We start from the raw sequence: 12,240 nt of genomic DNA on the forward strand, positions 1-12,240 counted from the left end.
CTGTTTGAGGGACAAAGACCACGAGGATGGGACTTTTCTCCAGAGCTACGAAAAAGATCCACTTTCAATTACTGGTCATCAAACGCCGACCATGCAGGAATGGGCGGGGACACGGTCGGTCTTCAATTAACTTTTTAAGGAGGCCAGGGGGAACTTCTTTGGAAAGTAACCGAAAGGCATGTCAGTGCTTAGACATGAAGATCAGACCCCTGAACTCACCATCCCGACCGTTTCTCCTCCGTTATACCTCAGACGGTGTCCACTAAGTCTCTTCAGAGGTAATCGGTTAATTTAGAAAATAATTGAGAAAGCACTCCCTTGAACCTGGGCCAGTTTGACAGAGGGAGGTGGTTAGCCTTTCCCTCAACCTCCCCAGTCTATTAGGGTTGATACCATCATGCTATCCACCTCTTTGTCTCGCTGGAAACTTCTAAAGCAGGACAATCTCCTGGGCGAACAAAACGGATTATAGAAGATTACAAAAAGCACTCTTCAATTTCCAGAGTCAGGAATCTTGGTTTGTAGTCCTTGCCATCTGATGCTATCCCAAAGAGTCTCTGTGTTCACTTCTAAAAAGGAAGGTAGATAAGTCCTAAAAAGAAGGAATCATAATAGTTGGTTTCTTCTTTTAACTCGGAGATGTTTCTGCTTTATCTGGGATTGTATATCTGATTAAAAATAATTGGTTGCGTTGCCCCGTCAACGCTGATTGACAAAGGAACGGCCTCTCCCTTTATCGGACCTGAGCTCTGTCCTAATCTGTGAGCTAGCCAAACGTCTTGATCTGTGTCGGTAAACTCCAACGCTCAGCAGAGATATTAGCCTATTTAGGATTGGAAATGGACTCTGGGCGAGGTGGGGCTTAGGGGTCGTCCGACTCGGTGGGCGGGTGACGGATGTGTGGCAGCAATGGGAGAGACAGGAGTTGTGACCCGAGAAGAAAAAAAAGACAAATGCAGTCGTTCTCTTCTGCTGACATACGGAATGCTCGCTCGCAAACCGAGTATTGAAGTACAACCAGTCCAGTCAACGTCGATGAAGCAGTTAGCATACGGGCTAATCTGTTGATGTGGGCAGTCTGTCCAATACGGGTTGTCTCTGTGCGTCTGCTTGTGTTGTTGGGGCTGAATCCCCAGAGACGCAAGTCGAAGCTCAGTCAGTCAAGACACTACTATTGCAAGACTATTATAGGATAGAATCAATGCTAGTTCTGCTGCATTAAAAGTCTTTTAACAGGTATAAATTAGCTTGCTAGAAAAGAAGCGTACGTATGTGAACAGAAGGTTTTCCTATGTTCAGGTAGACGTTGTTTTGAATCTTGCTGTATTTCATTTATTTTTTAAATCTGCACTTTTCACATTTCATCCTCGTTTTTTTTATCCGCGGTTTTCATCATCTGTTTTTTCGTCTACTGTGGTTTCTCTTTTTATTCCTCACGCCGGCCCGTTTTACTCATACCTCACTGTATAATTTCATCTTTGTGTTTGGTTATTGTGAAACACGAAAATGTAAACAAGTAGTTTTTTATGTTTCTGGGGGGAAAATAATGCATTCACTTTGGTGCAAGAGTTAGCTTTGAAGACCGACGCGCTTTCATAGCTGTGCATTTAATAAGAAGGAATAAGAAAATCCAGCCAGCAGGAGGGAATTTCAGGCCGGAAAAAGAGGAAAGCAGTTGGATCAGATGCATCAGAGACCGTCTTTAAATGACGAAATAAACAAAAAACCAACAGATCCATACATGAAATGCTTGTGAGTGGTTTCTGTTGTGCTTTAGTGCAAGGTTAGCTGCTCTAATCGATATGCTGAGCTAAGCTAATCGAGTTTGGCGTCAATCGTCAATTAAAAAAAATAACAATACTTTTTCCAATTTAAACTTTTTTTTCCTCTTCACCCATTCCTAGAAAATCAAAGAAATGAACTCAAAAGAATTGACAAATTCACGTAGAATTAACCAACACACATCGCTCCTACGTGGCGTCACTTATCGCTCATCACCGTCTTCACGACGCGAGCCTCATCTTCATTTACTTCTCCACCAAAGTGAATCTAATCCCTGATCCCTATCCTCCTCCTTGGCATGCTGCATGACACCAATCGCCGACAAGTCGATTAAAAGTTTCACATCCGCGACTGGATCTGGTTTCCAGCGGAGAGGAGCAGCTGCTTAAACGCTGCATCAGAGTTAATTAATAAGTCAGGAAGTTTGATCATTTCATAGCGAGCTATTAAGACCTCTGTCGTATTTCTGCTTCTTTGGTGAAGCCTGAAAGCGGAACGCCGCCGTCTTGATGCCAGGAGACATAAACAAACCCGGCGCCGCTGCCAGGTTTCTTTCTTGAAGCTAAGGGATCATTTGGATTAAACTTCTATTCAATGTAATGGTTCAGAATAAAGTCTACTGGGAACGTTAGCTATTCCAACAGAACACTTACTCCTGTGTTCAGAACAAATCGATCTAAACGAGTGTCATTCTCCACAGTTTTTGTCTTTCAAAAGCAAGAAGCTCAAACTCCAGAATTTGATGACGCACCATCGAGAGAGAGAGAGTTACCTTTTTAAGAAATAAAATTAGGTGGAGGGTGTTCTCACATTTCATTTTATTTGCTCGATAGGCAATAATTATTCTTTTAACTCCATTTTTAGGGGTTTTGCTGCAGAAAACAGGCCAATAAGTTTTTAATTAGGGCTTTTAATAGAAGTAAAAAGATGTAGAGATCAAGGAGAAACTCGATCCAGCTGCAAAAGGTAGATAGTGTCTGGAGTGAAAGACCACTAAAGCTTCTCTGAAAAGGAACCCAACCCCAACGTCTGACAAAATAATCCCAACGCTGTCATTGGGATATTCAGGTTGCAGGTTGATAAAGATAGACAACGTTAAAAGAGACGGGTCAAGGACGGCCAAACCAACGACAACAAAGAGTTTCATGACGGTAAATCCTGGATTCGGGCTTCGTTGGAGGTCAACCAGAGGCGACGAGGCGTCAACGCAGATCGGATGTGGACTTTTCTGGTGTCGGTGACGTCAGATTTGTTCATAACTCCACTTACATCGCAAATTCAGTTCAAATGCACGTATTTAAAGTTGAAAGTGATGAGTTCTCCTACAAAAGTTGACAACCTGAACCCAAACGAGTCGATGCACCGCTTCCTCCTTGAACTTGGTTGAACAAATCTGCAGCTCATATCCTGATAAATACAGTTTGAGGCGATGGAGTGGATGAATTTATCAGGGCACAAATGAAGGAGGAATTCTATTGGAAAACAGATCGGAGTATTTCCGGAGGCTGGAGATCATTAAAACACAACTTTATAGCTTTGTTAACTGACCTTGATGAAACTGTTATATTTTATGGAGAATTTTCTGTTTTAATTTCCCCTCTGATGTTCTTTCGGGCCGGGCCGTCACGCCTCAATGATTAACCGGGTTTACAGAAGCCGTCGATGAAAGTCGGTTAAAAAGATCGATCATAAGAGAAAGGACTTTAGTTTCTGTCCCCAAAGCGTTAAAAGTCTGGATCACCTCGACAAAAAAGAACTTCCTGTGAGGGCGCAATAAAGACTCTTCAGTCGTTTAAGCGTGAAGTCACAGCGTACCGTTACAATACCTACAGACGCTCTTTTATTTTTATGAGGGGCATTAATGCACCGATTTTAATCCTAGCAGCTGGAGGGTGTCATGAGGTCGGCGACGGTTTGGACCTCTAAGGCAGGCAGGACAAAAAAAAAGCGGCAAAAAACCATTTTCGCTTTGTTCCTTCATGATTTGGGTCAAGTCGCTGACGGTCCTACGGGGATTCCTCCAGCACCATATGCGCAGACCAAAGTCTAACATTAGCCCCTGTCCTTAAAAGTCCTTTCCTTCCACCTCGTGGGTCTTGTGAAATCTGTTGTGTCAGGTCACCAGACCGAGAACACAAGGGTAGATTTGTCCGTGTGCCGGTTTGATGGCGTTCAGGCTGTCCGGAGTGGAGGTGGCCGCCTCAGTTCCGCCGTTTTGGGCAAAGCGCGCTGACCGCTGGGGTTCTTCGTCCTCATTTGAGGGAATGAGGTGGTTTGTCGGTGGGGGGGGGGGGGGGGCAACGACTGTCGGCTTGTGTAAATTAGTATGCGTGGGCGGGATGATGCTGCGCATCGAGAGCCGCGTCCACGCTCCTCTGCACCCCCCATGCCGAATTACCATGCAGGCAAGAAAACAAGCCCCGTGATGCACCCGCACACGTGAACGCATGCGCACACGTCAGGCGGACAAAGTGAGATCACAACGTCGCGTAAAAGTCTTCACTTTGGGAGGTTTATTAACATTTAATAGGCTGCAGCCTCGCAGACAAAAGGCTCTTCACTGGGAAACAATGGCTTTCTGAAGGCCCCTCCGCAAATGTCTCCTCTGACCCGACACGAGTTATGGCCCACAAAAAGTCGATGGCGTGCTCAACAATACGGCGGCGGCGGCATGAGGACTCCATAACTCTGCCGCGGCTACTTTAGCTTTTATGATTTCCCTGACGGAACAGTATGTTCCCGCAAAGAAGCGTCCGCTGGATGGATTTCACAGCGCGATAAACACATCGCTTCAGATCAGCAGGGATGATTACAGAACACTTGCGCCTTTCAGAGGATGCTATTGTTGCCATGCTAACGGAACAGAAAAGGGGGGGCCGTAAACAGAAAAGGATGTCGCACCTGTTTTGGGGTCGACGGAGAAATATGGCTGTCCTTGGAGGATACTGTAGACGATTCTGGCGCTGTTCCCGTAGGTGGGGTCGTCGGCGTCGCTGGCCGTCACTTGCAAAACTGACGTGCCTGAAAGAAATAAATTATAATTTCAGTTTTATCAAATCGATAAAAGTTGAAAACAGTTCATTGGTTTAAAATAAAATTAAAAATTAGTACATTTAAGATGCATTTCCACCACGTGGTATGACCTGGACTCCACTCAAAGGGCTTCTCTGGGATTCCATTAAACGACAATGTAGCCGGTCGTCACGGCGACACGGTGACACATAACCGGAGCAACTTGGCCGTTTGAAAATGGCAATCATCAGTTTTAGCCATTCCGTGCATGAAAGGCATCGACGATGCAATGGAACGGAAGCGATTCTTTCTGACCAATCAGTGGCCTGGAATGAACCACATGCTTCTCATTAGCCCTGTTGAACCTCCCAGAATGGAGCAGCATTTGTTCGCCCCTTTAAAGGGTAATAGAAATGCACAAAAATAAAAGCCATTTCCATGGAGAAGGAATACGTTCCGCTAATAATGCCTGCATGCCTTTTCATGCAAGGTTTTTGGAGGCCATTGATTTGTAGTGGAGCTTTTATTCACTGTGGTATTTTTTATCTTTAATTAAATAAAAGACCTGCATTCTCCCCTCCAACACTGGATTCGAGCATACGATGGCTATGTGTTGAAAATCCTCGGGTGCAAAGATCTGAAGGGATTAACAGCACAGAAATCTAAATATATATAATCAAGGTTAGATGGAGAGTCGCTGGAAGCAATTTTAATAATAAAAAAAAAGAAAAAGAGAAGCTTTGTTAAGACGACCTCATTTTACCCAGTTAACTAACAGACATTTGCATTCAGCATAAATTCTAAGACAGGATGTGCTGCACAAAATTCCTCCCCACAAAAGAACAAAGTGAAAGCTAAATGGGTGTTGTTTGCATTTAGCTACCTAGCACACAGAGTGTCATTGTGCACTCACCATATGATAGTCTGGGACAATGATGTTCAGAGAAATTAACTGTCTATATAATGGAGGCCAATCATATGGAGTCAGATCCACTTAAGAGTCCCCACCGTGGCAGAAATGCTGACTGCAGAGTGTGTGTGTGTGTGTGTGTGTGTGTGTGTGTGTGTGTGTGTGTGTGTGTGTGTGTGTGTGATGTCACAATAAAGTTAAATTGCTTTCCTGACATTTGTCAGCTGTTAAGCCTTAAATAAAGAAGCATTTTCCAGTGTTTTTTTTATTTTTTTTATCACAGAAGACGCCAGAAACAGAGGAGCTTAGCAGGGAGGCTCATTATCAACGCTCTTATTTAAAAAAAAGTCTGCAAAAGTCATTTCTTTTTAATTTAACACTTGAAGTGCTGCTCCGCGAGCATTACATGCTTCATTTAGCCGTTATAATTGCATGATGAGTGCATTGCCTTGTGTTGTGAGTTTACATGATGCATCTGCAGAATCACCGGCGACACGTTAGCCACGGGATTCAGTGGCCGTAAATCTTCCGGACGCTTTATTGTTTCCCCGGCCGGACACACCTAATTTTTCCTGGTGAAAGGCCACCGGTTATGAAACGCCAGCCTCACGAGGAGCTCGTCGGATACGTCCAGACTGTCGCGCAATTAGTCCGACTCGCTCAATTGAGGGGTTGGTTCCGATGCTGAGCTCTTTCCTAATTATCTGTCCGGGAAAACTTATTAGTCAATAGTTTAATTACCAGACCTGAAATTGTTCCGTAAATGGATATTATCTGCATGGGATGCAGCTTCATCGTCTCAGGCTTTTGTCGTTTGACACCCTGAGGTTCAAACGTTCAACCTCTTGGAAGAAAAAAGACACTGGAGTATTTCATAAATGCCCCGAAGCCCTTGTGGGATTGTGGTCTCTAGAGTTTTAAGGTCATGGCCAACCATTCTGTTTCATGTTGCTTCCTGGAGAGTAGAGACACTTAAGGATGCAGCCTCGGTTTGACACAAGCGCCACAAAGGAAGCAGAGGACTCTGGGAGAGGGTATAGCATGAGGGATCCATGATATACCTGTAGGGACTGAACCCAGTCACCCCAGTCCAGCTTCGTTTCCAGTCCCTTCAAAAAAATACCCTTCACATCCTTGTAAGGCGTTAGCCTTGAGTCCTCAAGGACTGGTGTTTGAATTCCAGGATATATTTAAGGCTTTTAGTTTCAAACATTTTGTTATATCTGTGAAAATGAAGACTCCACGCACTTGACAGCCTGTTTATTCTGGATCTCTGTGACGTTGTAAAGGTTTGAATTCAATTAAATGTTTATCACCGAGCTGGTTCAATCATAAAGTCCTTTACAATCAATAAGAATGACCTCCGTGCTATAAGTCTTTGTTGACAATGTCAGCAAAAACATTATAGGCGCCATAAAAGTAACCTTTATGCCGCTGCATGGATCCAATGTTTGTGAGACCACATAATCGCACTGTAAGACATGCCTGACAATATTCGTTGATTTATCGCTATGACTTGCGACAGCTACTGCCTGTTGGTCTGCTGGGATTGGCTCTAGCAACCCCTGTCACCCTCGAAAGTGGAGGAAGAGGTAGGGAAAGGACTGAACTAGTGGTGACAACTAAAAGGCCAGCCTCAGTCGTGTTCAACCCAGTCTTCATCAAGATCTATGTGCTCCAAAAATTACTTAGAAAGATGTTAGTCGAAGTCTAACGGAACTAAAGTCTTGAAGAGGTAAGAAGGTGTTCCAGTCAAATGTTGGGTTTTAGAGGCCTGGAACTGTTTGGAGGTTTGAAACACAAGGAACAAATTTCACGAGTAAGAAATTCTTGAGGAGCAAATTGTCCGTGTCCCATAGTTCCGACTTGCGTTGATTTAATCGGAACGATTCATCTCAACCACCCACTTCCTCTGTTTCCGGTTGCTCAACATTTTCCCAGAAGTGATCCATTTGACAGGAAAGAGGATCTACCACCATGTCCACTTACCAGCGTGTCCACTGGGGGAAACGTCCAACAGGACGAAATTGATACACCTTTCAAGAAGCCGTGTAAAAAAATCACGGTAGCATCGAATGGGTGGTGCGAGACCGTAACGCCGGGCTACCTTACACGTGTAGAGCAGATCAATTCAGACAGGAAAAAGAACATCACAACCAATTAGCTGCCACACTCTCAGACAGCCTCTTTCTCCACATGGGAACAGCGTTATTGACAAATGCTAGGGGATTAGCGCTCTGGAGTGTGAGGACAGTTGATTGTTACGGCCGATTTGGCGCTGCAGAAACTGAACCAAAGAGGAATTACCTAAATGGATATCAGCGAAAGAGGAGGCGGTGAAAACAGCTAATTATTTTCCCCTTCACTGTCCTTGATTTCCTCCCTTGGGTCGTCAATGGTGATTGATTGTTCTTGTGCGACCGACGGTAAAGTTTGCGGAGAACATTGAAAACTTTAAAACGAGTCGTCTCGTCGAAACCAAAACAACGGATGCCGACAAACATTTAGTGACTCGTGTTGTCGTCATTAGAGATGGAGAACACGATCCGACAATCACAATCACTTACAGATTCGAAGCTCGGGGGTAGAAACAACGGCTTAATGGAGTAATAGATTACTATTCCACGCACGAGTATCTAAACACGAGGGATTCAGACGTCAGTTTGACACATACGACTTAAATAAATACACAGACTAGCAAAGTTGTTTGCCTGCTCATGAATATGCATGAATACAGCAGGGAGATATTGACTGTTTATAAAGAGGGTGCCTGCAGGTCTACTGGGGTTTGAACATTTAATCACTTTTACACATTTCCATCTTCTTCCTTGCAGGAAACGGATGAAGCTACTAATTCCATTTCTTATTCTGTATTTGAGAGAAATAGACCCATAAAAGGATTATTTTTGAGAATATTTGAGCATTTTTTGAAGGAAAATCACTGTTCAGACAAAGTGCTGTGGAATACTTTTTAAGCTATTGTGCTGCGAGGCAAAAAAAACCCGGACTGGACCCAGTAAGAGGTGCCTTTTGTTCCACTGGAGCTAAAAACAGACCAACACAATGAAGAAATAAAAAATGGATGTTTGTGTGCCGGGTATATGAGGAGTTGCGGTCTCGGAGGAGGTGAATGGAGAGCTCTGTTTGCTCTGCTATGGCCTCAGTGGTGGGGGATCTCTGTTCCTGAGTGCTTTCTAAAGACCGGCCCACCCGGGAAAGGTGGATCAAACATTCCAGATAGTTTCATCACGCAAGGGACGAACCGGAGAGCCACACCAGGTGACGATGTGTTTGCTGATGATACCTCAAAGTCTTGCCAGGATATTTTTCCTTCAAAACTGCGAGATCCAGCTGTTAAGCCATTAAAATCAAGACGTACATCAGAGATTGGCGATTAAAAAGCAGTTCTTACCCACTTCAGACATCTCTGGCACCGTAGCTACAAAGGGTCCGTCTGGAAATTTGGGTGCATTGTCATTGATGTCTTGTACTTTGATGATGAATTCCGACTTTGGTTCCAGGGCGTCCTCTGTGTGGCGGTCCAAGGCTTGTGCATGCAAGACGTAATGTGCTTTCTTTTCCCGATCCAGGCTCTTGGTGGCGTGAATATCTCCCGTCACCTCGTCGATGATAAATATCGTCCCGGCTCCTTCGCCGTCCAGTATGTATCTGACGGATCCGTCGCCTTTATCCGAATTGGAGTGAAGCTGGAAGGAAGGAACAGAGGGTTAAAAACAGGAAGTGGAAAGTTGCCAAAGTTTTGAAATATGTTGCAGGACGTTAATTATAGACGGACTTTGGTTGGTTCTGTTGAATGTATTTAGAAACCTCAAGGTGCATTTAGGCTTCAGAGGGTTGGAAGGGTTTATTAATACCCGTTTGTTTGGCTTGCAAGAGTGTCAACCGTTGTTAAACGCAACATACGCCCAATGGATCAACATTATCAACTAGAGGTAAGATCTTAAGCCCGAGCCTGAGTCCAAGCCTGACCTTGCTCGAAAATTCGGGCCGGGTCGGGCTTTAATACCCGTGGGGCTCGGGTCGGGCTGCATTTTTTAGGCCTGATCTTACCTCTACTATCAACTACAGTATTTTCCACACTATAAGGTACACCTAAAAGCTTTTAATTTTCTAGAAAACCAACAATGCACCTTATAATCCAGTGTGCCTTATATATGGAAACAGGTTTTAAAAAGGCCATTCATTGAAGGTGCGTCTAATAGTCCAGAAAATAGTGTAGTAACTGTATTACGGTACTGTAATAGACACCAAGAGGATTAAGACTTTCATGACGATCGTTCCAACTGCGTTTCAGTTTTCGACTAAATTTCGAAATCGGGAGCGCCACAGTAACATTAGACAATTTAATTTTCACCCATGAATAAAACATCGAAACAGAGACTTTATTTGCTTCTTTTTTTTTTTCCTTTTCTTTCTCCGCGGGGAAATATCAGAGCTCTACATTATAGAACAATCAATTTCCACTGTGCTTTGGCGACGCTTTATATATCCTTGGTGTTTTTGGATTTCCCATTCATACTGTAGATGCACACTGCTGAGCTCTAAATATACGAGTTGTATTCTAACGCACATGTTAGATCTACCTCACGTTAGAAATGCGAACATTAGACCTAATTAAGTAAAAATATCCGATTTAGGACGATGCAGGAGGTAGGAAAAGTTTGACCAGGATCATCATTAAGTGTTTTATTCGTTGCTTCGACAAAAACGAGGAAGCCACAAATTAGTTTATCACCTGAAGCGCCGCAAAGTAATAAAACACACAGATTACAAGTGCACAACAACCAGCAATTAGACCCATCCAGCAGAACGCATAATGAGGCTCTCGGAGAAACGCAGCAGAAGAACGCTTGTTTAACATGTTGATGCTTGAAACGAGGGGTTTAATGGTTCCTTTGAATATGAAGAATCCACCCGAGACGCAAACCTTTAGGGGTTATTTTGTAGGATTTACTAAAACGTCTCTGAATCTGTCATCGAAGAACAAAAAGGTTCAAGGAATCTTTAAGCTCAACAGAAATATAGAAGTTTTCATCATGAGATATTATTATACATGGGATTTTTCCTTTATTTTCCCAACCATGCCTTTGTTTGGAAATGACTCATGATGTTTCCCGGTAAAGGTTGCAGAGCTAAGTGCCTCAAACACACTTGAACGGCGGGCGGCGCTGAATTAGGACAGATCCGACGCTTTCTGAAGGGCAGCGACGGTTTACTTTCACACTAACCTAAATTTAGAGTCGATCAATCTCGACGCGGTTCGATTTTAATCAGGGCGTGAGAACGAGATGCTCTTTCTTCGACGTTCACCTCAGGACATCACGAGTCTGTTAGGATAAATATAAGCAGCCAGAACCTAAATTCTGATTGGCCGGATCAGTAGTGTCTCAACTACACAACTAAGAGATGCTGTTTAAGTGAACGCCATCATGTTTGGACACTGATGCTTATGTAGAAATACAAAATACCCTCAAATACTTCTAGTTTACTCATAAACTGTTAAACCAATCAGCGAGTTCGACATCGGTGGGGTCTAATCGAATCTAATCAAAGCCCAGACCAGCGAATAATTAGAAATTAGAAAGCTGCATTTGATTTTTAGGCGAGTGTTGATAAGAGCCGATTAATATTCAGGCCGTAATTAGATAAGGATTCAAAGATCCTGTTGAATCAGGTGCTTAATCAGTTGTCCTAATATGAAAGGCAACCTTCAAGGTGAGGCATTAGCGCAGTTTAACGTCGGCGGCATTGTGGTGACAACCAATTAGTTTGTTGACGTAATTTAGATTTTTTTTATTTCGCTGCAGACAATCAGAAATAGATGGGAATCAATCCCACTGAGGAAAATGATGTAACAACAGCGTTATTGCTTAAAAACGCGTCTCTTCCATTATGCATGGACACATTCTCTTCTGTCCAACAGCAGCTCATAAATGAAATTACACCTCCAGTCGGAGTGCTAATTCAGCCATTGACTTCCTGTGCACGAGCCAATAAATCATGAATGGGGAAAGCGTGAGCCAATTACGCGCTGCCTTCCCAAAAACCTACGGGTGATGAAGGAGTCGACGGGGGTTTGCGGGTCATTACACAACAGCAGCCGAGAGGCAAACAAACACCAGGACGCACGATCGAAAGCCAAGTCGTGCAAGAGTTACCGGAGCTACGAGAATCAACAACGAGTCCGCTGGTCTTGAATCAATCTTTACAATACGATGATTGTGTCCGACACCTCAACAAATACGTGTATTCACAGTGTTGGAAAGGATGGGGGGGGGTCAAATCCACTGATGAACGGCTTTTACAATCTCTGCACCTCCTAACTAAGATGCAAAAAAAATGGAGATTTGCTCATTTGAGTCCAGTTTAACGATCGCCAGCTGTTTGGCTTGAGAGCTGCGGAATTCTAAGCCCCAGGTTTGGCCTGTCAGGCTTCATCCAGGGCATCCACACCTCCTGACTTGTGCAGCTTGTTAGGGCTACGGGGAAAAAAAGAGAGGAGCCGCAACCAATGA

The 12,240-nt window shown here is 43.9% G+C and overlaps 1 protein-coding gene across 4 annotated transcripts in view; it reads right to left on the minus strand.

Annotated features, from left to right (window-relative positions):
- Nucleotides 1-12,240, minus strand: part of LOC137614160 (cadherin-18) — a 68,681-nt gene that overhangs the window by 24,958 nt on the left and 31,483 nt on the right. For all 4 annotated transcript variants that reach the window (XM_068343761.1, XM_068343762.1, XM_068343764.1 and 1 more), the window contains exons 3-4: nucleotides 9,117-9,411; nucleotides 4,684-4,803 (exon numbers count right to left, since the gene is read on the minus strand). In XM_068343761.1, the coding sequence (XP_068199862.1) occupies nucleotides 4,684-4,803; nucleotides 9,117-9,411 (415 nt within the window). The remainder of the gene's footprint in view (nucleotides 1-4,683; nucleotides 4,804-9,116; nucleotides 9,412-12,240) is intronic.

The sequence above is a fragment of the Antennarius striatus genome, chromosome 20 (genome assembly GCF_040054535.1).
Source record: "Antennarius striatus isolate MH-2024 chromosome 20, ASM4005453v1, whole genome shotgun sequence".
In the NCBI taxonomy this organism is placed as follows: Eukaryota; Metazoa; Chordata; class Actinopteri; order Lophiiformes; family Antennariidae; genus Antennarius; species Antennarius striatus.